The sequence below is a fragment of the Leptodactylus fuscus genome, chromosome 3, assembly GCF_031893055.1.
Source record: "Leptodactylus fuscus isolate aLepFus1 chromosome 3, aLepFus1.hap2, whole genome shotgun sequence".
Classification (NCBI taxonomy): domain Eukaryota; kingdom Metazoa; phylum Chordata; class Amphibia; order Anura; family Leptodactylidae; genus Leptodactylus; species Leptodactylus fuscus.
Window position 1 is genome coordinate 36,750,625 of NC_134267.1, and position 27,046 is coordinate 36,777,670.

A 27,046-nucleotide genomic window follows, 5' to 3' on the forward strand; every position below is an offset into this window, starting at 1 on the left:
AAGAGCTATCAGTGCCGATACCGTAGCTCTTCACTGTCAGAAGGGCGTTCCTGACAGTCATTCAGGAACCCCCTTCCTTACAGCAGCACCTATAGCCTATGACTGACTGTCAAAAACGCCCTTCTGACAGCGAAGAACTACGTTACCGGCACTGATAGCTCTTCACTGGGGGCACAGAACGGGAAAGCTGACTGCGCTGAATTTAGCGCACTGTCGGCTTTCTAGCTGTGTATTACACCGCATGTGCCCTAGTAGGTGAAAGGTCCTCTTTAGAGATAAGCGAATATGCTCGATCGAGCATGGCTCCCCGCGCCACGGAAGGTGGGAGGGGCAGTAAAAGTCCGAAGCCCCGGAAGTGTTTTTTTTTTTTGCAGCGGGAGCTATGTGGCAGAGGTATTCGATCCAGCATATTCGCTCATCTCTAGTCCTCTTTAATCTCCAGGTTTTGAGGACAATTCTGTATATATAATAAAGCCCCTCATATAGTACCGTATATAACCAGTTTATGTCTTGCAATGACTTGTGGAGTTTTGCAGTTACAAAGTCGTCTTACTCTACAGTACAATTATATAATTTAGTGTTAAGTTGTGCAAGAGGAAGCTACACTTTATAAAAGTCAACTTGTCTAGCAAGTCTCGCATGAAAAAGACTCCCAGGTAAGAAGAACATATGGAGCCTTTGTACATCATTGTCTCCTCCTATTTCTCTCTGAATAGCCTGTAAGCCAGTGCCACCACTGTGTGACTAAGAGCTACGCCCAACCCTAGGCTGTCGTCATTGATGTTCTGTGACCCTCCCGAGCACTTCACCTGCACAGAATCAACTGGTGCACACACAAAAGACATCGCTACATCTTCAGGTCCCGACAAGTTCATCTCACAGCCTGTGATCTCGCACGCAACATGGTGAGTAATGATAAAATAAAAGCAAAAAAAGAAATCTAATGTATCTATCTATCTATCTATCTATCTATCTATCTATCTATCTATCTATCTATCTATCTATCTATCTATCTATGTTATACATTATATATATATATATATATATATATATATACGTACGATTTGCGATTTTAAAGATCGTATTTTATTTAATGTAACCGTTATTATTTTTAGACATATGACGAGTAAATAGATTTTATTCTATGATCTTATATGTAAAACTATTGTATATTGTCACTTACAACGACAATGATTGTACTAAGACTTTTATGCTTAAGTTGCGTTGCATTCATTCGCCTTTATTTTAATTCTTGTATTTGTATTTAATATTGATAATAATTAATTGTAAATCTTCTAAAAATGTAAAAAAAACAAAAAAATAAACCCTTTTTAATGCTCAAATAAATGAGAATCGAGCCAAAGTTTTACATAATGTTGAGGGAAAAATCAAATTTGTAGAACAGTTTCCCGTAATCTGTAGTTTTATATCTGCTCGTTCGTCTTAAGAATGTTCTTGAGCTTCGATAGGCCTATCATGTGGGTCATTCAGAGTTAGGAAGGGTTCCAAGTTTGGGTACCCCTTATTTGCTCATAATGTATCCCATGATTAAAAAGTATTTTTACATTAACCTTTAGCCTTTTATATATTGTAACGGCCAGTGTCGGCCCAAAGGTTCCTCCGGAGGGCCCAGGCTCTAACGCGCTGATGGTCATGCAGATTTGAAGGTTTGTTGGAGGGTGTGGCTCCACATTAATTTTAGCTGGTGGGCTCAAGGAACCTCAGTCCGACACTGGAAACGGCTATGACTTGATGAATAAAGCTGACTATACACAATAAATAGCTTTATAAGATCGACAAATATGTTTTTACTTGCCTTCAATCCTTTATAATTATAGAAATATTTCACATGTTCCAACTAGCTCTGGAATTGTGCCGCCGGGCCAAATACTGCAGCTTGTTTCTCATGTCGAAATTCTATGGCGAGAAGCCATATTGGAAACCTATGAAAAGTTACTTACTTAAATCCTGTATAGGAAAATATTAGTTTTGCTGCGCTATGCATATTCACGTAGGTCCATTGCGCAGAATTTGTGTCTATGCAAATATGGCTACCTGCTGAGTTGTGCGGCATACTAGTCTATGTCACTCCGTGTTACCAATGAGGAAGTGAAATTATTATATGATAAAGATCAAGCCAAGTACATAAAACTAGATGTAGAAAATTTCCACTTACATAAGGTTTTCGCAGAAGAAGACTTGCCCATGTCAAGGCTCAAGATGATCCATCATTGTCGGTCTCCAGCACGGCATCTTTGTAAATTTTGGTCCCCTTTCACTACTAACCTTGACCATACTGAACTTTAAAGCCCGTCTGGTTACACCCCAAGTCTGGCCATTTTTGTGTGGATTATACATATAACCTGTCCCTTTTGTCACCCAGTACCACCAGGGAATGTCCTGGTAAAATGGGAGGAATATTGGTCACCGAGAAAATTGGTGTTTAAGAGAGTGAAGGTTTCTCAAAGGAGTGGTCTCCTGGAGAGGTATCACTGTAACCATTTTCATACTACAGGGAATTTACAATTTTGGAACCAATTTTTTTTGGCAGATAGAACCACAGCATAGTCTGCAGTTTCAGGTGGTTTTGGGTACAGTTTTTGCCACATATTTGCTGTAAATTTTGCTCTCATGCATTGCAAATGATAACGTCCTTGGTGAAAGTCAGCAGCTTTCTTGCAATATTATGAACATGCTGCAAATTTACAAATCGCTTGCTGATGTTTCCATGTGGATTTTTTCTGTTGTGTGCAAATAGAGTTTTGAAAATCCCATCCACATGAATCGATGTAAATGTGAGCTTCACAATTGGCACATTTTTGTATGTGGTTTGGTGTTGCAGTACATCAAAGAAGTTAATGAACTTTGCAAAACAGTCTTCATTAGGCTGAGGCCCCACGTCGTGGAAACGTAGCTATGAGCCAAAATCTGGAGTGTATTGAGCATAATGTAGAAGTATAAGAGCCTCCTATATACACTCACCGGCCACTTTATTAGGTACACCATGCTAGTAACGGGTTGGACTCCCTTTTGCCTTCAGAACTGCCTCAATTCTTTGTGGCATAGATACAACAAGGTGCTGGAAGCATTCCTCAGAGATTTTGGTCCATATTGACATGATGGCATCACACAGTTGCCGCAGATTTGTCGGCTGCACATCCATGATGCGAATCTCCCGTTCCACCACATCCCAAAGATGCTCTATTGGATTGAGATCTGGTGACTGTGGAGGCCATTGGAGTACAGTGAACTCATTGTCATGTTCAAGAAACCAGTCTGAGATGATTCCAGCTTTATGACATGGCGCATTATCCTGCTGAAAGTAGCCATCAGATGTTGGGTACATTGTGGTCATAAAGGGATGGACATGGTCAGCAACAATACTCAGGTAGGCTTTGGCGTTGCAACGATGCTCAATTGGTACCAAGGGGCCCAAAGCGTGCCAAGAAAATATTCCCCACACCATGACACCACCACCACCAGCCTGAACCGTTGATACAAGGCAGGATGGATCCATGCTTTCATGTTGTTGACGCCAAATTCTGACCCTACCATCCGAATGTCGTAGCAGAAATCGAGACTCATCAGACCAGGCAACGTTTTTCCAATCTTCAATTGTCCAATTTCGATGAGCTTGTGCAAATTGTAGCCTCAGTTTCCTGTTCTTAGCTGAAAGGAGTGGCACCCGGTGTGGTCTTCTGCTGCTGTAGCCCATCTGCCTCAAAGTTGGACGTACTGTGCGTTCAGAGATGCTCTTCTGGCTACCTTGGTTGTAACGGGTGGCTATTTGAGTCACTGTTGCCTTTCTATCAGCTCGAACCAGTCTGGCCATTCTCCTCTGACCTCTGGCATCAACAACGCATTTCCGCCCACAGAACTGCCGCTCACTGGATGTTTTTACTTTTTTGGACCATTCTCTGTAAACCCTAGAGATGGTTGTGCGTGAAAATCCCAGTAGATCAGCAGTTTCTGAAATACTCAGACCAGCCCTTCTGGCACCAACAACCAAGCCACGTTCAAAGGCACTCAGATCACCTTTCTTCCCCATACTGATGCTCGGTTTGAACTGCAGGAGATTGTCTTGACCATGTCTACATGCCTAAATGCACTGAGTTGCCGCCATGTGATTGGCTGATTAGAAATTAAGTGTTAACGAGCAGTTGGACAGGTGTACCTAATAAAGTGGCCGGTGAGTGTATTTCCCATTCGTTTGGAGCTTGGCTTTGGCTCAAAAAAAGGCAGCAAAATCTGCAACAACAAAAAAAGCTGCGTTTCCGCAACATGGAGCCTCAGCCTTAAAGGGGTTGTCTGAGATTAGTTGAAATTGGGACACAAGCGGGGAATAGTGTCTAATAACAAAAGGAGCATTGTTAACCTGTGGAATTGATTACAACTCCAGTACTGTTCCCCCCCCCCCCCCCCCGACAGTCTTTGCTTGCAAGAATGCACTGGCGTCACACATACAAGCGCATCTCAATAAATTAGAATACCATCAAAAAGTTATTCAATTCATTTGAAAATGTGAAACCCATATATTATATTGCGTCATTACAAACATTTAACGTTTGTAAAGGTCCCTTAGTCTGGTTCAGCAGGCGACACAATCATGGGGAAGACTACTGACACAAGGAGGGTAAGCCGCAAAAGGTCATTGCTAAAGAAGCTGGCCGCTTACAGATTGTTGTATCAAAGCATATTAATGGAAGGAAAAAGTGTGGTAGAAAAAGGTGCACAAGCAACCAGGACAACTGCAGCCTTGATAGGATTGCTAAGAAAAGGCCATTCAAAAATTTGGGGGGAGATTGACAAGGAGTGGGCTGCTGCTGGAGTCAGTGCTTCAAGAGCACCACACCCAGACGTATCCAGGACATGGGTTACAAGTGTCGCATTCCACGTGGTAAGCCACTCATGACCATTAGACAGAAGTGTCTTACCTGGGCCAAGGAGAGAAAGAACTGGACTGTTGCTCAGTAATCAAAGGTGTTGTTTTCAGATGAAAGTAAATTTTGCATTTTATTTGGAAATCACATTCCCAGAGTTTGGAGGAAGAGCGGAGAGGGCGCTGTACACAATCCAAGCTGCTTGAGGTCTAGTGAGAAGTTTCCAGAATCATTGATGGTTTGGGGAGCCATGTCATCTGCTGGTGTAGGTCCTCTGTGTTTTACCGAGACCAAAGTCAGCGCAGTCGTCTACCAGGAGTTTCTAGAGCACTTCAGGCTTCCCTCTGCCCACAAGCATTTTGGAGATGGAATATTCATTTTCCAACAGGACTTGGTCCCTGTCCACACTGCCAAAAGTACCAAGACCTGGTTTAATAACCACAGTATCACTGTGCTTGATGAGCCATCAAACTCACCTGACCTTAACCCCATAGAGAATCTATGAGAGACCCCAGACCCAACAATGTAGACGATCTGAAGGCTGCTATCATACAACCTGGGCTTCCATAACACGTGCTCTGCAGTGCCACAGGCCGGTCCCTCCATGACACATTGATGCCGCCATTCACGTAAAAGGAGCCCCCACCGAGTATTGAGGGCATTTACTAGATAGACTTTCCAACATTTCTGTGTTCAATAGTTTTTTTTTACAGTAGGTTTTATATAATACTCTAATTTTCTGACTTTTGGCTTTTCCTTGGCATATAATATATGTGTTTCTCTTTTTTAACTGAATTACTGAAAAAAAAAAAAAAAAACTTTTTGAAGATCTTCTAATCTATTGAGATGCACTTGTATGTGCTCCAGGCAGTCACTGGCTTCTATGCGACACGTCAACAGGGCGCGCCCCAGCCCTGTAACTAAACACCAGTGGGGGGAGGATAAAAACCGCAGCACTGGAAAGACAGGAAATTCAAGATTTGTAATACTTATTTTTATTATGTTTCCTCCATCTTCTGATTGTGCGGTAGTTTTTGCGAATCTTGGACATCCATTTTGTGTTCACAGCTATTATGTTGTCTACAGGGACAGACGACATACGAATAATAGGTAGTCTGATCTTGTAGTTATACTCCCTTCAGTCTGTTCCTCACTTGTCGTGTGCGTTCAGTTCATAGATTACAGGAACAGATCGAATGGAGTGTGACTTTAGTGTTGACAGTCTTTTGTTTGCGGTCTGTTACCATGGAGATACATAGGTCGAGATAGGAGCTGTGTACACACAATCATAAACATTTTGCAAAATTTTTCTCTATATTTTATTAGATTTTTTTGTAGAAAGTTTGCAAAGGCATATCTATACCTCAGGATCCCACTATAGAGGCAGACAGACATTATAACATACAGTATACTGATAAAAATACCTATACATTTCATTCAATTTCTCTAACCACCTCAGTGGAGCCTTGATAGGATGTAGGTGGATATCACCATGGATACAAGAACTTTCTATGGTCTGGGACTTGTCAGAAACTCAGCCATGATATCCTTATTGTGGACAAGTTATGAAGGACTTAAGAACACAATAATACACCTCTCCCCAATTCTTCATCGGCCGCCCGACCTAATCTCCCGCTACCTGCTCACACGTAACCTCAGATCCTCCAATGACCTCCTACTCCGCTCTGCCCTCATCCGCTCCTCACACAATCGTCTCCAAGATTTCTCCCGTGCATCCCCCATACTCTGGAACTCCTTACCAAGACACATAAGACTGAGCCCCACAATCACAGGCTTCAAGAAGGCCCAGAAGACTCATCTACCCAGGAAGGCCTACAACCCCCAATAACACTATCACCGCACCTCCATCTGTACAGTCTCCCCCATCTCCTTCTGTCTCTACCCCCTTCCCTCATAGATTGTAAGCCCTCGCGGGCAGGGCCCTCTACCCTACTGTGCCAGTCGGTCATTGTTAGTTTTATAGCTACCTGTATATTCTGTGTACTGTATGTAACCCCCAAATGTAAAGCACCATGGAACTAATATAATAATGTACAGCACCATGGGATTATAATGTATAGCATCATGGAATTAATATAATAATGTACAGCACCATGGAATTAATATAATAATGTACAGCACCATGGGATTATAATGTATAGCATCATGGAATTAATATAATAATGTACAGCACCATGGAATTAATATAATAATGTACAGCACCATGGGATTATAATGTATAGCATCATGGAATTAATATAATAATGTACATCACCATGGAACTAATATAATAATGTACAGCACCATGGAATTAATATAATAATGTACAGCACCATGGAATTATAATGTATAGCATCATGGAATTAATATAATAATGTACAGCACCATGGAATTATAATGTATAGCATCATGGAATTAATATAATAATGTACAGCACCATGGGATTATAATGTATAGCATCATGGAATTAATATAATAATGTACAGCACCATGGAATTAATATAATAATGTACAGCACCATGGGATTAATATAATAATGTACAGCACCATGGAATATGTATAATGTATAGCACCATGGGATTAATATAATAATGTACAGCACCATGGAATTAATATAATAATGTACAGCACCATGGAATATATATAATATTGTACAGTACCATGGATTTATATAATAATGCACAGCACTATGGAATTAATATAATAATGTAAAGCACCATGGAAGTAATATAATAATGTACAGCACTATGGAATTAATATAATAATGTACAGCACCATGGCATTAATATAATAATGTACAGCACCATAGAATTAATGCAATAATGTACAGCACCATGGAATTAATATAATAATGTACAGCACCATGAAATTAATATAATAATGTACAGCACCATGGCATTAATGGAGCTATATACATAAACAATAACAACAACAATAAGGACATCATGGCTGGGTTTCAGACAAGTGCCTGCCCATAGAAAGTTCCTGCATTCGTGGTCGTATCCGCCGGTGACCGGTCAAAACAAAAGACTGCCACCACTAAGATGGTTAGAGAAAATCTTTAAAACAAATATACGTAGCCCCTTTAAGTCCAGAGGTTTTTTTGTATTACATGTTAAAAGTTTATGACCAAGCACCACACGTCACATGAGGTGAACATACTACGAAATGAATAATTGATCCGAGGACGAGGTGCATCATCGATGTGAAACAAAGCAAGCATCTGCATAATTCAGTAGGGAAAATATGTATAAAAGATATACACTCACTGTATATACGAAGTATATCAATCCTTAATGAACCACATCAACAACCACATGTGCATTGTGCCTGTAACCGTGAGGTACGACATATATCTTTTTATTTCAGTGCATTTTTGTAAGTTTTTTGAAATATACAGACATTGTCTTCAACAGTCCCAACAACCCAACCTCACCTTTTCTCAGAAGAATGCACACTTGTAGACAGGTAGAATCTGGATGTGACAATGTCGCTGGCATGGGAACTTAATTTTCTTATTGCCTTGGAAACTCCTGTTTACTCTGTTTGCAAAGTACAGTCATACAGGTTTCATTCTCATAGGTCATCTGACACTTACACAATAGATTGTGTAATAAAGTGTACAACCCTTCTGCAAAAAAAAGTCTAGAAAAAGAGGAAAAAGATACAGACTGTACAAGGAACATGAACGTGAGATTCTTAGTATACTTTACAATGACCTTTTTTTATGACCCCATGGTACCTTTGTCTTTGGGTTATGGCCTTCTACAAATACCACATCAAATCAAGAGCCATACACATGAGAAGACGGATGACAAAAACCCACCCACTCCATGGGGCAATGTGGTGGCTCAGTGTAGCCTTGCAGTGCTGGAGTCCTGGGTTCAAATCCTGCCAAGGATAACGTCTGCAAGGGGTTTGTATGTTCTCCTCATGTTTGCGTGGATTTCCTCCCCTTCTCCAAAGACATATTGATAGGGAAAAATGTAGATCGTGAGCCCTACATAAAAAAAAAAAAAACACCACTCCAAAAAGTCTGAGTGTAATAAAAGTAGAAACATTTTTGCAGTTTTTGGTTTATTAAAATAACCAGATGAACATAATTGGTTATAAAGAGATATTGGTCGGCCAAGAGTCTCTTCTACAAAGGGGTTACTGCCATTATGATACTATTGATGATATTGATCTCATGTATCGTCTCATCGAAGTGTCTCGCCTTGGACCCACCGGTATTGACATTTTCCTACTTGATACTATTCAGCAGACAATTTTTTGAAGCCTATCTACTTCTATGTAATGGTCTCCACTTTCTTGGCATTATCATAGTTAAATGGCACGGTCAAAGAGAGCATTTTTAAGCATACAATGCTCAGAGTATAAGTACACCATGTGCAATCCAACCTTCAAAGGTATTCACTGCGATACTAGAGGACTATAAAACATTGGCCCAAAGCCTAGGAAACCATTCAGTCTTTTCAAGGAAAATGACCTAGTCGATTGGTTTTAAATTACTCTCTAGCCTTTGTGAATGGGATTCTCTGTCTTGAGTTCTTTTTCAGCGTATCAAAAAGTAAAAAGTGACTTTCTATTGTAATTTTGTATTTGGCCAAATGGAATATTTATTAGTAGTCTGTAGAGGTTTATTTGTCTGGTATTAAAAAAAACTAAAATGATTTGTGGACCTGGTTCTAGGATCAGATAGGACGTTATAGATGGATTTCATCTATGTAAAAACAAACCAAAAATGTAAATGTAAAATTGAATGTATTAAAAAAAATAGTGGAATATGCACAATTTTTTTAAAAATTAGTATTATTCAGTCTCACTTTTAACATATATTTATATATGAATTGGTAAATTGCTTAGAATGCTATAAAATAAGAAAAGAAATAATACTCACCCTACCGAGCCCCTGCTGCTCCCGAATACCCTGCTGGTCTCTCCCCTGCTCAGTGACGTAACTAGGAATGGCGGGGCCCCGTGGCGAACTTTTGACATGGCCCCCCCCCCCCCAACACCGACGTCGAAGACCTCGACCCGCCCCCTCCTCCGCACTCTATTATGTCCCTTAGTAAGCCCTGCACACAGTATTATGTCCATTAGTGGCCTCTGCACACAGTATTATGTCCCTTAGTAAGCCCTGCACACAGTATTATGTCCATTAGTGGCCTCTGCACACAGTATTATGACCCTTAGTGGCCCTGCACACAGTATTATGTCCCTTAGTGGCCCTGCACACAGTATTATGTCCCTTAGTGGCCCCTGCACACAGTATTATGTCCCTTAGTGGCCCCTGCACACAGTATTATGTCCCTTAGTGGCCCCTGCACACAGTATAATGCACCACTGTGGACACCCATAAACAATTATTATACTCTGGGGTCTTTTCAGACCAGGACTGCAGGTAGTGGCTAACTGGCTGGTGGAAAAGCAGCTGGAAGCATTATCCGCTAGCCATTGTAACACCTGTTCCTGGTGCTCGGGCCTGCTCTGCGTTGTACCCTGTACCCTGCTTAACGCAGCTGTCATATCAGGAATTGTGATGAGCGCATGCTAATGTTTCTTTCCGTTTAAAGTTATGTTTCTGTCCATATTAATGTGGAGGAAAGAAGTTTTCAAATTATTTATCCACTTTCATAGAGATTTTAGTGAGTTTGTAAAGTGTCCAGTGGAAAGGATGGGATAGGATTTCACATAAGTCTGCCACCCATGGGCACTCATGGTGCAGAAACTAAGGGAGTTGACTTTGATGAACCCTTGGGTTTTGGAGATGGAACTCCATCAAAGGTCTCTGCTGCTCACACACCCTGCTCAAAATATCATATCTAGGGTTTCAGCGTGTGGTGACCTCGCACAACAGCCGCTGCTTCAGGCAGATATAGGCGTTGCTGGAGTGTATTGAGGCTAGCAGCAGCTATTGTAGACTTGCCAAAGTGGGCGCACAAGTGCCGCACTTTCACCAGTAGCTCGAGAACATTGGGGTACATTTTTAAAGACCGTTGCACCAATAAGTTGAAAACGTGGGCCAGGCATGGACCGTGTTGGAGGATGGCAAGCTCCAGAGCTGCTACCAGGTTCCGGTCATTATCACACACAAAAAAATGCCTGGGTCCAGGTGCAGTGGCAAAAACCACATTGCCATATCATTCAGGATGGCATCCCTCACCTCAGAGGCAGTGTACTGTCTGTCCCCCAAGCTGATGAGCTTCTGCATGGCCTGCTGACGTCTCCCCACACCATTGTTGCAGCGTTTCCAGCTCGTAGCTGGGGTCGATTTAATGGCAGAGGAGGAGGAAGAGGAGAAGAGTGGTGTTTCAGCACTTCTGCCAGGAATATTGGGTGGGGAGACAAGGCAGGCCGCCACAGTTTGCGACCCGGTCCCAGCCTCAACCACGTTCAGCCAGTGTGCCGTGATTGAGATGTAGCATCCCTGGCTGCATGCACTTGTCCATGCATCGGTGGTCAAGTGGAACTTTGTGCAAAGTGCAGAACTTAGGGCCCGCCTGATGTTACAGGACATGTGCTGGTGCAAGGCTCAACTTAAACTAAGGGCCAAAAACACTACTCTTCAATTTTGTTCAGTTGCAAAGGACTCTGTGTTTAGATTTGGCTCAGTCGCAGCTCCAGGACATGCCTTGGAAGGCAAGGTTTCCTTTAATGGCTCCATCTCAGCAGGATGATGATGGTGAAGCTTGGTTAAATCTGGTGTCGGAAGGGAAAGTGGTTTCTGATCTACATTTAAAGTACTGGAGCATGTTGTTTGGACTATTAACACCTGATCAGAACCCTGTAGAGGTAATGTATAGTCCCATATTAGAGGACCATTACCAGTAGTAGTGGTTGCAGCCAATTCTCCACCTTTGCAGTCCTCTAAATAAAAGTTACCCCCAGGACTTGATGCCAAAATGTTATCAATTTCCCAATCAAAATCAAGGTCAATGTCTGGGTCCTCAGTCCAATCCACTGCATCAATCCCACACAATGAGTGATGGTTCTGGAACCACCCTTTTAGGGGCTACGAATTTTAAAGGGGCTAACACTCTGCTGGTGCAAGGCTCAACTCACCCAAAGGGCAAAAAACTCTTCTGGTGCAAGGCTGAACTAAGTTAAAGGGCCTAAAACTCTGCAGGTAGAAGGCTGAAGTCACCTCAAGGGCCTCAATCTCTGCTGGTAGCTCAGCTTAAGGGCCTCTAACTTAATTTGGAAGGGCTCACATTAAGGGCCAGAAAAGTGAATTTTTGATGGTCTTATCACATCACACACACATAAACAATGACAGTTAAGAGTGGGGGCTTTTGGATTTCCCATTGTCTATTCCATCTGTGGTTGTCATGGGCAACGTGATTTAAAGGGGTGCTTGGTAATGTTTTTTTAGCTTAAAATTTGGGTTTCTGTCCATCCAATTGGGGAGGAAAGAAGGTTTCCAGGTATTTTCCCACTTTCATAGTGTTTTTTTTTGAGTGTGGAAAGTGTGTAGTTGTTAGGCTGTGATGGTGGGGTAAAACTGTGACTTGGTCTTGTTAGATGCCTCCAGACATGCTTCCCCTGCTGTCCCAGTTGCATTGCAGAGGTGTTGGCATCATTTGCTGAGATGTTATAGTGGACTTGGTGACACTCCTGAGTCGAATTGTGGGTTCCCCTGAAACGAACGGTTTTTCCCCATAGACTATAATGGAGTTCGATATTGGTTCAAATAGTTGAATATTGATGGGCTTTTCGAAACGAATAACGAATATTGAATATTTCACTGTTCGCTCATCTCTAATGTTTAGGTATGTTTCCTCTATTCAATTCCACTAGTCTAGAATCACATAAATACATTAGATGGCTTCTTGTGTAGGTTTTGTGATGGCTTTTTTGTGTAAGAAGGGATTTACAGAGATGAATACATTCTTTGTACAGTATTGCCGGTCAATAGTAATTGTGTTTTTTGCTCTTCACGCAGGCATCAGGTGTCCGAGTTGATGAGTCAGTCCCCAAGTTGTTCATGGACATGAAGCTCAAGAAGAGTGGAAAGAAAGCAGCTTTCTTTTGCTTCAGTGAAGATGAAAAATCCATCATTGTTGACAAAGAGAAAGAAATTTTGACAAATGACTGTGCTAATTTTTTTGCACGTTTAAAAGCATTACTTCCTGAAAAAAAATGCTGTTATGCCCTGCTGGATATTCACTACATAACTGGAGAATCCAAAAAAGAAGACTTGATTTTTGTTATGTGGTAAGTTGAAGGTTTTAAGAACATAGAACAAATAGATTTCTGTCCTTGTGTGGTGGTTAGTTCAAAAAAGCCGCCCCCATATTTAATGGATAAAAGCTGCTCATAAAATGGTTTTTCTTTATGTGAACTTTCTGTATGAACTAGTGGTATAACTGGATCCCTAGCCCCGTGCCCTTTCAAAACACACTCTAAGAGTAAGTTCACACAGAGATTTTTGGTCAGGCTTTTGAGGCTGTATCCGTATGAAATCAATGGAAGCCACTCAGTTCTTTTTTCCGGGAGCCCGTTTGTTCCGGCTCCCGGGAAAAAAAAAGCGAGATGCTCATTCTTCAGGATGTTTTGCCTCGCGATTTGGCCTGAAGACACTCACTCCTCCAGACTAGAGCTGGATATTGGATAAATAGGTTCCTTGGAGTCGTAAGAGTATTCTACACTATGTTTTATAGATAGGTTCCTAAGAGTCCTGACAGTATTCTACATTATGTTTTATAGATAGGTTCCTAGGAGCCCTGACAGTATTATACACTGTTATATAGATAGGTTCCCAGGAGCCCTGACAGTATTATACACTGTTATATAGATAGGTTCCCAGGAGCCCTGACAGTGTACTACACTATGTTTTATAGATAGGTTCCTAGGAGCCCTGACAGTGTACTACACTATGTTTTATAGATAGGTTCCTAGGTGCCCTGACAGTGTCATACACTATGTTTTATAGATAGATTCATAGGAGTCCTGACAGTATTCTATACTATGTTTTATAGATAGGTTCCTAGGAGCCCTGACAGTGTTCTACACTATGTTTTATAGATGGGTTCCTAAGAGTCCTGACTGTATTCTACACTATGTTTTATAGACAGATTCCTTTACTAAAACTAAGTATACACTAGGGGAATTACATGCAAAAATGCACGGGGAATCTGTTCTGTGTTGGATGTAAACATACAGTCTGTTTTATATTACTATTATTTTATTATCTACATTTTGCATATGCTGTATTTACAATAGGATATTATGTCCTTCCATCTTGTACCAAAATCTAATGCTCCTTTTGATAAGCAACATAGCTGTCAGGATTTGAACCGGTGTCTTGTGGCTTTCCTGGTTGGTTCTTTGCCTTGTGGCTATTTGCCTGGTTGTGTATAGTTTCTGTCTCTATGGTGTATGTACTTCCTTATTGTCTGCTGGAGTTTGGAAGCCTCAGGTGTGTTCATTTCTATCATCCTATCAGGTGTGGCCATGCTCTATTTTAGTTTGGCTGTCTTTTAATTCCTTGCTGGTTTTGGTTGTAGTTGCAGCTAATTCTTGGCCAGGATTGCTGCTTGTCCTCATGGCTGGAATAAAGTGTAGTACTTAACTGTGCAAGCTTGGTCTTGGCCTAAGGTGCTCCTCGGTACCCTGCCCCTCTGCCTTCAGTGATCGTTTTGGTTCATAGCCCGAATGTCACCCTGTTGCTGCTATAGTGGGGTGGGATTAGTCCCGGGGGCAACGGGGAGTGATCCACTCACGCCATACATGACTGTGGAGTAGACTGGTGGATTTATTTGCTGAAAAATGGATTTGAGGAAGAAGAAGAACTGCTTGCGGCTCTTCTTGAACACAAATGTGGAGCTGGTTGATTGGGACAAGATCTATGTGTTCTGGATACTGACTGACATCTTGAGGATCAGATCAGAAGGTATTGTTTGTATGCAAAAGAACAAATTGAGAAAGTTGTTTGATGTGTCTTTGAAGGAAGAGGCATTTGCACGATGGCATGAGGGGGCCCCCCAGAGATGAAGAGGAAAGTGACTATGCTATCCTCGGTGATGGGAGCTAAGAAAAAGTTGTTTGTATCTATGGAAGACCCATTTGTGCCGGTAGAGACTGTAATAGACTTCATTAGAAGACTGGCTATATATGACAAACTGGATAAATTATTTCTTAACCATGCAAAGGTGTGGAATGGAAAGAGAAGATGTATAGTTTGGATAAAGAATGAATATATGAGTCATTTTGATAAAGAAATTTGATATTGATGGTAATGAATAGAGATGAGCAAACAGTAAAATATTCGATGTTCGTTCCAAATAGCATCTCAATATTCGACTATTCGAACGAATATCGAACCCCATTATAGTCTATGGGAGAAAATGCTTTGTTTCAGGGGATCCCACCATTTGACTCAGGAGGGTCAGCAAGTCCACTATCACACCTCAGCAAATGATGCCAACACCTCTAAAATGCAAATGGGACAGCAGGGGACGCATGTCTGGGGGCATCTAACACACCAAAGTCCCTCTATTACCCCACTATCACAGCCTAACAACTACACACTTTCCACATTCAAAAAAACCTCTATCAAAGTGGGAAAATACCTGGAAACCTTCTTTACTCCCCAAATGGATGGACACAAACCCCAATTTAAGCTCAACAAACATTAACAAGCACTCCTTTAAATCACGTTCCCCATGACAACCAGAGATGGAATAGGCAATGGGAAATCCTTCAGTCCCCACCCTGAACTATCATTGTGGATGTGAGTGATGTGGTAAGACCTCCCAAAATTCACTTTTATGGCCCTTAACGTGAGCCTGGATGAGTGTAGTTGAGGCTGGGACCGGGTTGCTAACTGGTGTCCTGCTTTGTCTCCCCTGCCCAATATTCCCGGCAGGAGTGCTGAAACACCACCCTCCTCCGCCATTGAATCGACCCCAGCTACTGACGTGGGGAGACGTCAGCAGGCCGCGCTGAAGCTCATCAGCTTAGGGAACAGACAGCACACTGCCTCTGAGGTCAGGGATGCCATCCTGGCTGAGATGGCAATGTGTTTCTCCCTGCTACACCTGGGGCCAGGCATATTTGTCTTGTGTAATAACGGCAGGAACCTGGTAGCGGCTCTGGAGCTTGCCAGCCTCCAACACATTCCATGCCTGGCTCACTTCTAACTTAGTGGTGCAACGTTTTTTGAAAACATACCCCAATGTACACAAGCTACTGGTGAAAGTGCGGCGCTTGTGCGCCCACTTTCGCTAGCGTACAGGAGCCGTTGCTAGCCTCCGAAGCCTCCAGCAACGCCTCCATCTGCCAGAACACCGGCTGATGTGCGACGTCCCCACATGCTGGAACTCAACATACCACATGTTGAGTAGAGTGTGTGAGCAGCAGAGACCTTTGATGTAGTACCATGTCCAAAACCCAAGGGTTCCTCAGAGTCAGCTCCCGCAGTTTCTGCGCCATGAGTTTCCATGGGTGGCAGACTTATGTGAAATCCTTTCCCATCCTTTCCACTGGACACGAAACATTAGCATGTGCTCATCACAACTCTGGATATGACAGCTGCGTTAAGCAGGGTGCAGGGTACAACGCAGGCCAGGCCCAAGCTGCGGTTATGTGCGGTTTTCAGTATGGGGACAGTGAGCAATTGGAAGAGGTCTTGGTGGACGATGAGGCCACCGACCTGACATGAACAGGTGTGATGTCTAGGTGCGAAAGCAGTGTAGATGGGCAGGCAAACTAATCAACAAAAAAGGTGTCTAGAAACAGAGGCATAAATTGGGGTGATGTCTAGGGGCAAAAGCAGTGTAGATGTGGAGGGAAGCTAAATCAACAAAAAAGGTGGCTAGAAGCAGAGGCATAAACTGGGGTGATGTCTAGGGGCGAAAGCATTGTAGATGTGGAGGGAAGCTAAATCAACAAAAAAGGTGGCTAGAAGCAGAGGCATAAACTGGGGTAATGTCTAGGGGCGAAAGCAGTGTAGATGTGGAGGGAAGCTAAATCAACAAAAAAAGGTGGCTAGAAGGAGAGGCATAAACTGTGGTAATGTCTAGGGGCGAAAGCAGTGTAGATGTGGAGGGAAGCTAAGCAGCAAAAACGGTGGGTAGAGGCAAAGGCATGCAAAACTCTACCCTGTTGCAAGACTTATTCCTAGGTCTGGGACATGTTAATGGCCCCCCTGGCCAAATTACCACCACTCAGGGGCCTAATGTCACCAGGAGGGACAAGTACAGGTGCATGTTGCGGGAGTACCTGACCGACCCCAGCTCTGTCTTCTCTGATCCCTCTGTGCCCTACACTTACTCATTTTTTTCTGCAATACACTACTCCTGTCAAGTTCCCTTGGGATCTCAGAGGAGGTGGCCTCAGTAATTTGAAGCTATATGAACTTGTAATTGCTGTGGATTGCTGCTATGTTTCAGGCCCCCCCAAACTTCAAGGCTTTTTCAAGCTATATGTACTTGTAATTGCAGTGGATTGATGCTATGTTTCAGGCCCCCCCAAAATTCAAGGCTTTTTTCAGCTCTATATTGTGCTAGTCACTGCTGAGGATCGATGCTATGTTTCAGGCATTCCCCCCCCCCCCCCAAATTCAAGGCTTTTTCCAGCGACATGAACTTGTAATTGCTGTGGATTCTGGCTATTCTGTGTGCGGACAGCCAATAATGAAAGCTGTATATATGAACTACATATATGAACTATATATGAACTTGTATCTGTTGTATATCCCTGTATATCCCTGTTGTATATCCCTGTTTTCCACCGTCCGGGGAAAGCTGGACTGATGTCCCTACAGTGTATAGCTCTGAGAAGAGCTGTTGGTTTTCTTCTTTAGTTCTTGCCTGCCTATCTGAAGCTAATCGCTATCTAGCCCTCAGCAGATTTGTTTCTCTTCCTATGTCTGACGGCAAAAATGGCGAATAGGGCGGCGGCCGTTTTTATGAATGGGAGGTCACATGTTTTTGGCAGCCAATGGGATTTTTAAATTTTTTTCACTGCCTCCGTTGTCGTAGTTCCCGTCCCACCTCCCCTGCACAGTTACTGGTGCAAAAAATGCGCCAGGGAAGATGGAAGGAGACACAAATTTTTACTGCGTATGCGGCCTGGTATTCGATTGTGAACGAATACATCGAACACCATGATATTCGATTGAATCCCTATTCGATCGAACGGCGTTCGCTCATCTCTAGTAATGAAGCCTTTTGCTACTGGGAAGATAAGAGAGACTATGATGGAGACTTTGGTGATAAAGAGAGTGAAAGAGAAGACTAACCTGGAGACCTCACTTGTTGGGGCTCTGACTGTGGACATGTGTGAGTTAAACTTGTTGGTGAGTGGACAGTCCTTGCTAAAAACAGTTAAAATGGAAGAAATAAATATGGAATTAGAGGAAGTTAAAATAATGGATGATGTAGTTATTGATAATGCTAAAGTGGAAGAGGTTAAAAAAAACAAAAAGGATATGGTAAAAGCTGAATTATGGGAAGGAATAGAGGCGGATTATAAAAAACCTAGTAAGGAAATACTTGGAGCCTTCATAGATAAATGGACAATGGATGTTCCTTTTTTTTTGGAAAATTCAGTATATAATTATAAGCATACTAGATAAGGGGCTGTTAAAGGCATTCTACCATTAAAAATCTTTTTTTCTGTGGCTAACACGTCGGAATAGCCTTTAGAAAGGCTATTCGTCTCTTACCTTTAGATGGGATCTCCGCCGCGCCATTCCTTAGTAATACCGGTTTTTACTGGTATGTAAATTAGTTCTCTGGCAGCGATGGGAGCAGGCCCCAGCGCTGAAAATGTGATGAGGGCGTCCCCACCGCTGCCCGAGAACAGGATCCTGCGCCGCCTCTATCTTCTGCTGGATCCTCCCCTTCTTTCTTCGTCTTTCTTCGGCGGCTTCACCTCTGTCAGCTCTGACACTAGTAGAGCTGACTGCGCATGCGTGGCCATAGTTCCGAGGCCGCAATTGCGCACATGCGCAGTCGGCTCTACTAGTGTCTCAGTGGCAGAGCCAACTGCGCAGGCGTCAGAAGAAAGACGAAGAATGAAGGGGAGGATCCAGCAGAAGATAGAGGCTGCGCAGGATCCTGTTCTCGGGCAGCGGTGGGGACGCCCTCATCGCATTTTCAGTGCTGAGGTCCGCCCCCATCGCTGCCAGAGAACTAATTTACATACCGGTAAAAACCGGTATTACTAAGGAACGGCGCGGCGGAGATCCCATCTAAAGGTAGGAGACGAATAGCCTTTCTTAAGGCTATTCCGACGTGTTAGCCACAGAAAAAAGATTTTTAATGGTAGAATCCCTTTAAGTCCTTTCATGAGGATCAAGTAAAGTTTTTTTGAAAAGTACTCAATTAATGACCCATTAGCCAGGGAGTTGTTGGATGTGCATCATTTAGAGGATTCCTCCATGGATTTATTGTTGGTATTAGCTTTGGAGTGTGGTTACCCAGCGAATGTAAGCAAATGGTATAAGGATGTGAAGTATAAGAAAAATGCACAGTAAGGGTGCATTCACACTGAGTAAACGCTAGCTTATTCTGTAGAGTAAAATTCCACTTGTAAATTTTGCTATCCCATTGACTTCAATGACATTTTACAGGCGTATTTTTACAGGCGTATTTTTTACAGGCGTATTTTTACACTTGTAAAAAAATATCATTGAAGTCAATGGGATAGCAAAATTTACAAGTGTAATTTTACTCTACAAAATAAGCTAGCGTTTACTCAGTGTGAATGCACCCTTATTTGACAAAATGTCTAAACAGATTGATAATGGTTAAATTAAGTTTTGGTAAATTTTTGAAATATGTGTTTAGGTGTATATATAAGTGTTAATCTTGTAAATAAGTTTTTAAATATTTGATAATAAAGAGATGTTGAACAGGATGATGAAGTGTGGAAAAGACTAAATAGATTGGTTCATCTAAGTTGGGTGTACTGCTAAGTTCAGTACACTCTAAGGCTAAGTTCACACGGGGGGCGGTGGGCGGATTTTAGCACTGAGAGTGACGTCACTCTCGGGTCAAAACCCGCCTGCCACAACTGTCGCAGTCGCAGCTTCCCCCTCCGGAGTTGGCTCAAACGAATGGGCCGACTCTGGAGGTTGCTGCCGCCAGGCGGATGCTGTGGCACAGCGAGACGCAATATCCACCTGAAGAAAGGGCAGCTCGCAACATGCCGCTAGCGGAAAAAAGAACACTAGCGATCTCCATAGACCACCATTGTGAGGGGCGGATTATGAAGTGGATTACGTGCCATAATCAGCCCCTCTGTGCCCGTGTGAACGGTCCCTAATTGTTCAACTTATTCTAGAGGATTCAAGAGTTTTGCAGTTGCTAGCCTGGGAGTAGTGGTGAGAGACTTCTTGTGTGTAGTTTGTCTTTGTGGTTTCCCGTAACAACTTTCCTCACCATTTTCCTCCTTCCTGCGTGTAGTCTCTTTTGTGTGTTTCTGGGCTTGCTAGTTCGCCAAGTTTACAACACTTTGTCTTGCAGTAATCTTTTCGCTAGGGGTGCCTAAATTTAGAACTCCAGACCCTGAGTATAATAATCGGAGCCCCAGGGGAGGTGAGAGAACATAATAAACAGTGTTACTCACCTCTCCGGGATCCGATTTTACTCCTAGCAGGCTTCGGGCCTATATGGTAATGTGTCAGACGTCACGTGGTCTGGGATATTACCATACAGGCCCAAAGCCTGTGCTAGCAGTACCATATAGGCCCAAAGCCTGTGGTAGCAGCAACAGCCTGTTACCATACAGGCCCAAATCCTGTGCTAGCAGTAACAGGCTATTACTACTAGCACAGGCTTCGGGCCTATATAGTACTGCTAGCACAGGCTTTGGGCCTATATAGTACTGCTAACACAGGCTTCGGGCCTATATGGTAATATCCCAGACCACGTGATGTCTGGGCATTACCATATAGCCCAGAAGCATGCTTGGATTAACACCGGATCCCGGAGAGGTAAGTAACACTGTTTATTATGTTCTCTTACCTCCCCTGGGGCTCCGATTATTATACTGGGGGGTCTGAAAATACCCCCGAGTATAATATCAGCGGCAGTGGGATCGTGGCCTGGCCCGGGCCTATTCACTACCGCCCGCCACGGCCTAAAGTACAAGGGGAAGCGGGGGCGGCAGTGAGCAGGTCCGGGTTGGTAAATAGGCCGCTGCCTGCTGGTAGATACTCCAGCAGGAAGCGGCCTATTATAAAACAAAAAAGAGTTATACTTACTGACCGCCCGCGCGCTGCTGCTCCCGCTGCCGGGGCCGCATTCTCTTCTCTCACAGGACGTCTGTGTATCAGCGTAGGCGGCGTGATGACGCCGCCTACGCTGATACGTAGATGTCTGAACCAGCGCAAAGAGAGCGGAAGCTCTCCTTGTGCTGGTTCTGAGGGGAAAAAAAATTGCCCGGGCTGCCGCACCCCCCCCCCGGACCGCCTCCAGACACGGGCGCCTCACGTCGCCTCATTAGAGGTGCGGTGCTGATCATGACCTATTTAAGTTTCTAGAGGTCAGATTGGGGAACTAGAGCTTATTTTATTTTTGCTGTTTATGAATTTTGCTGTAAATATGATTAAAATACTACAATTTGTATTGTTTCTCAAGGGCTCCAGAATCTGCAACCATCAAAGCTAAACTAATGCATGCAAGCTCAAAACCGTGCTTAACCCGAACATTTAATGGTACGTACCGAGTTATTTTATGAAAATTCTATGAAAATAAATACATTATATGAAACCACTCATTTCATTGTTACTAGGGTATAAATATTCCAGATATGCGCCAATAAAAGTGCTCAGACCAAATTAAATTAACCGTCACAATCTTAATTTATATAGGATGCTTACAGTTTTTGTTGCCAAGATTGGGCAGTTTGGTGGCCATATTAGGACTTCTTTTGATATTACTCCCATCAGGTTGCTTTTCCTCTTGGTCCCCATCCAGCCCCGTCACTTTTTAATTTCCTCTTTCGCAACAGAACGTGCCATTTTGTCTTCTTGTTCTTATTCCCACCCTATCATGTATTGTTTCGTCTTTAACCTGATAGTCCCCTTCCTCACAACTTCTGCCCAGTTGTTTCTCCCTCTACCCATCTTCTTCTCCATTCCATTTTCAATGCCCCCGCCAAGCTATCCTTACTGCTTTGTGTCTCCCACTGCTACATCCCCTAATGGAGCCCTGATTGTGACTCCTTACTATATACCGCCAACAGAGTCACCCACAATCACTTCCCCCTTCCTCACTAATGGCAGGCCCTAAACTCCAGACTTCTTTGCTATATAAGGTTGAGAAACTTTGATTGATGGTTTCATGGTTGAAATATGGCATCTATAAACTTTTATAGGATTCTTCTGTATATACAGTGGCTTGGTATTCATACTCTTGTGGCTGTATATACAGTGGCTTGGTATTCATACTCTTTGAACTTTTACATGGTTATCAAAATTCTAATCAAATAAAAATCTGAAAAGTGTGATGTGAAAAAATCTTCAACCCCCTGTACTCTGATATCTCTAAATAATATCCAGTGTGCACAATTGCCTTCAGAAGTCACTTCATTAGTTAATAGAGTCCAGAGCAGAGCTGAGTGTGCAGCAGGGTTCAGCGCATCTCTGATGCAGCAGAACTGAGTGTGCAGCAGGGTTCAGCGCACACTCAGCTCTGCTACATCTCTGACGCAGCAGAGCTGAGTGTGCAACAGGGTTCACATCTCCGGTGTAGCAGTGCTGGCTGTGCGCTCAGGTCGACTGCATCTCCAGTGTAGTCGAGCCGAGCGCACGGCCAGCACTGCTACATCTCGGCATAGGAATGCATTGACCAGCGTTGATTGGCCGAATGCCATACAGAGTACAGCATTCGGCCAATCAACGCTGGTTCTGCCGGAGGAGTCGGAGTCTAAGATCGGCCCACAGCAGTCTCCATTGTGGTCCGATCTTACACTCCGCCTCCTCACAGACGAGTCTCCGGCAGAACCAGCGTTGATTGGCCGAATGCTGTACTCTGTATGGCATTCGGCCAATCAACGCTGGTCAATGCATTCCTATGCCGAGATGTAGCAGTGCTGGCCGTGCTCTCGGCTCGACTACACTGGAGATGCAGTCGAGCTGAGCGCACAGCCAGCACTGCTACACCGGAGATGTGAACCCTGTTGCACACTCAGCTCTGCTGCGTCAGAGATGTAGCAGAGCTGAGTGTGCGCTGAACCCTGCTGCACACTCAGTTCTGCTGCATCAGAGATGCGCTGAACCCTGCTGCACACTCAGCTTTGCTCTGGACTCTATTAACTAATGAAGTGACTTCTGAAGGCAATTGTGCACACTGGATATTATTTAGAGATATCAGAGTACAGGGGGTTGAAGATTTTTTCACATCACACTTTTCAGATTTTTATTTGATTAGAATTTTGATAACCATTTGGTCAATGCATTCCTATGGGAAAAAGTCAGCTCAGGCATATCGCAAGCTGACAGGGATCACGACCAAAGAGCTGGGTGAGTGACAATCCCACCTAAATAAAGGTAATCCCTAGCTAACCCTCCCTGTAGATCTATCCCTGTCTCACAGTCACATAGTTCACAGTCTCATATGAACCGGATATTAAATCCACTGTTCGTATAAATTGGAGGTCATCTGATTTAGCCAGCCAATTACTTTTTCCGATTTTTTTTTTTTTTGCCTCCGTTGTAGTAGTTCCTGTCCCACCTCTCCTGTGCAGTTATTGGTGCAAAAAAAGCGCCAGGGAAGGTGGGAGGGGAATCAAATTTTTAGAGGGTTTGCCACATGGTGTTCGACTGGAATCGAACATGTACTCGATCGAACGCTATTCGCTCATCCCTAAACCCTGCTCATCCCCCTGAACACCCCATCCCCACTGTGACACATGGTGTGGAAGCATCATGGGGGGAAAGCTGGCTTTTATTCAGCAGGGACAGGGAAGCTGGTCAGAGTTGATGGGAAGATGGATGCAGCTAAATCCTGGAAGAAAACCCATTGGAGGCTACAAAAGACTTGAGACTAGGAAGGAGATTCATCTTCCAGCAAGACAATGACTCTAAGGGCTAGTTCACACGTGGGCAAAGGGGAGGTTTTTGACAGCGGAATTCGCTTCAAAAACCTCTCCTTTAACATGGTGGTCTATGTAGACCACTAGCTTTTTTTTTCCTCCTAGCGTTTTCCGCCTGAAGAAGCGACATGACCTTTCTTCAGGCGGAAAACGCCTGAAGAATTGCATAGAAGTGAATGGGAGGCGAAAACCGCGCAGTAAAAAACCGCGCGGTTTTTTGCACACAAAACCGCGCGTTTTTTTGCAAAAAACCGCGCGGTTTTCGCCTACAGTTTCTATAGCACATATAGGAAAAAAAACCCTAGCGAAAACCGCTAGCGAAAACCGCGTCAAAAACCTCGTCAAAAACCGCGTGGAATGCAAAAAACAGCGTCAAAAAAACTCCTCGAGGTTTTTTACCTCGCACAAATAAGCTAGGCGGTTTTCACGTGTGAACTGACCCTAAACCTACAGCCAGAGCTACAGGGGATGGTTTAGATCAAAGAATATTCCTGTGTTAGAATGGCCCAGTCACATTCCGGACCTAAATCCCATTGAGCATTTGTAGCAAGACATGAAAATTGTTGTTCACAGACGTCTCCATCCAATCTGGCTGAGCTTGAGCTATTTTGTAAAGAATGGGAAAAAATCTCAGTCTCTAGAGGCACAGAGCCCAAAAGACTTAGGGTGCATTCAAACGGAGTTAACACTCCACTCATTATGACACATAAACACGTTCAGAGTGAGAGGAGTAAAACAGAATCCCATTGACTTCAATGGGTTCGGTCTTAAGTGTGCTACCCATTGAAGTCAATGGGAAGCTTTTTTTACCTATTGCTTTCAATGTGATACGCGCGTAAAAAAACCTCCCATTGACTTCAATGCGTAGCGCACGTAAGACCGAACCCATTGAAGTCAACGGGATTCTGTTTTACTCCACTCACTCTGAATGTGTTTATTTGTTAGAATGAGTGGAGTGTTAACTCTGTGTGAAAGCATCCTTAGGCCGCAAACGCTGCGGGAAAAATCGCGGCGTTTTACAGTGCAAGCAAAGGGGATGAGAATCCCATGCCCACTTTAGACACACTGCGATTTTCAAAATCGTTGCGGTTTTGAAAATCACAGCATGTCAATTATATCTACGGAAACGCTGGCGGCTTTCCCATGGATAAAATTGTAACAGAAAGTCCGTGGAGGAAAACTCTGCGAACTTTCTGTTGAATGCGCTGCGGAAAGAATCGCAGTGCGTTCACTCAGCGGTTCCTTCCGCAGCGCTCTACCGCTGCGTTTACAGCCCGTGGGGCTCCGGCCTTAAGCTGTAATTGCAGCGAAAGGTAGATCTATAAAGTATTGATATAGGGGGGCTGAAGACTTTTGCACGTCACACTTTTCAGTTTTTTATTTTTTTTTAAATTTTGAAAACCATGTATCATTTTTTTCCCCCCGCTTTACAATTATCGGCTACTTTGTTTTGGTCTAATTACTTAAAATCTCAATGGAATACATTTAAGTTTGTGGTTGTAAGGTGACAAAATGGGAAAAAGTTGAAGGGGTATGAATACTTTTGCAAGCCGCTGTACATACTATGCACCTGTAATTTCATACACAGGCTTAGAGGTAGAGTTGAGCCGATCTTGACTTTTCAGGATCGATTTTGAAATCCGATTTCTGATCATTTTTCATTTGAACCCGATCTTTATCCCAATTCCGATCCCAATGCAAGTCAATGGGATTTTTTTACTAATCGGAGATCGGATTTTAAAAACAATCCTATTCACTATACAGCATGGAATCTAACAATTGAACACTTTAATTGTTAGAATCCACGCTGTGTAGTGATTTTTTTAAATTACTAAGTAGCCAGAGGATTTTTTTTTTTAATCCTCTGGCTACTTAGTCCCACCTGGTGTCCACTTACCAGCAGAGATGGCTGGTCCGGTGCCTGGTGTTCTCGGTCTTCTTCGCCTCACTGCCCCCGCCTCCCAGGTTAGGAGAGTGTGGGCGGGTTAGGAGAGTGTGGGCGGGTACTTCACGTCTCCCCGCCCTGTACCCGCCCACACTTGCCTAAGCCACAAGCCCCGCCTTCTTCCTAGCTCTTTAAACACTAACCTGGGAGGCGGGGGCAGCGAGGCGAAGAAGGCGTGTTTTGTTTTTTAAGCTATGTTCCTTTGGCCATTCCTTTTTTTTTTGGATCGATTCTCCCAAGAAGTTTTTCCGTTTTTTTTTTGTTTTTTTTTGTTGAAGAAAAAAAGCTGAATGAGTTTTTGCACAAAAATAACAAAAAATTTCTTTCTTGTTTAGGAGTCAGTAAATATTGGGAGTGCCACGGCCTGGATGAATTCACAATGGAAAATCTGGCGGATAAACTCTCAAATTGCGAAATTAAATCTATAGAGGGTCAGCCTTTATAGATACTCAGTGCCACTAACACTGGCTGCTTACAGTGGATCTACACCTCTTTAAGACAAAAAAATAAAATAAAAAATGATGACTATTTCAACATTTCTGTCCCTCAAACATCTGATCACTTCTGTCTATTCAGTCATATAAAAGTTATTCTAGTTCCAAATTAAAGGGGTTAGTATGGGGCATTGGGAATGTGCTATAAATGGGAAATGTTGTGGTGGGGTAGGGGGTTGCTGTTCCTTCAACAATATTACCCTGGTTATGGACTATGCTTGTCATGTCACCATGGATGGAGTGTTACTTTGGCCATATTGTTTACACATGTAAATGGGGGTCTAGGGTCCAATACTTCCAATTTGTAAGTACACAATTATTGTTTTTTGGGTGTACAAAGATATGTGAACCACTCATTTCATTTCCATATCCGATGAAATGTTACATGATATACAGTATAACAGACCATGGAGCAATGTTCACATACAGTAGCAATTGCTCTTTTCCCATGTAGATTGCATAGGCTCATGTAAATGGGCTTTAAAAGAGGTTTTCTGAGAGAAAAAAAAAAATATTGATGAGATGACCTGTCCCAAAGATAGTCCATCAATATCAGATTGGTGTGGGTCCAATGCCCAGCCCATCAGCTATTCTCACCAGCTGATACATACAGAATGAGGCAGGAAGCGGACATCTCTGTTCTCTCTGTAGTGGCTGAATTGAGTCACTGCAGTTTG

At 43.2% G+C, this 27,046-nt stretch overlaps 2 protein-coding genes across 2 annotated transcripts in view; both read left to right on the top strand.

Moving 5' to 3' along the window:
- Positions 1-27,046, top strand: part of LOC142197275 (cystatin-like) — a 376,276-nt gene that overhangs the window by 275,930 nt on the left and 73,300 nt on the right. The gene's annotated exons all lie outside the window — the stretch shown is intronic.
- DSTN (destrin, actin depolymerizing factor) lies at positions 749-26,411 on the top strand. Its single transcript, XM_075267450.1, has 4 exons — positions 749-905; positions 12,826-13,097; positions 21,473-21,549; positions 26,211-26,411. The coding sequence occupies exons 1-4, from the start codon at positions 903-905 to the stop codon at positions 26,318-26,320; spliced, it is 462 nt and encodes a 153-aa protein (XP_075123551.1). The 5' UTR covers positions 749-902; the 3' UTR covers positions 26,321-26,411.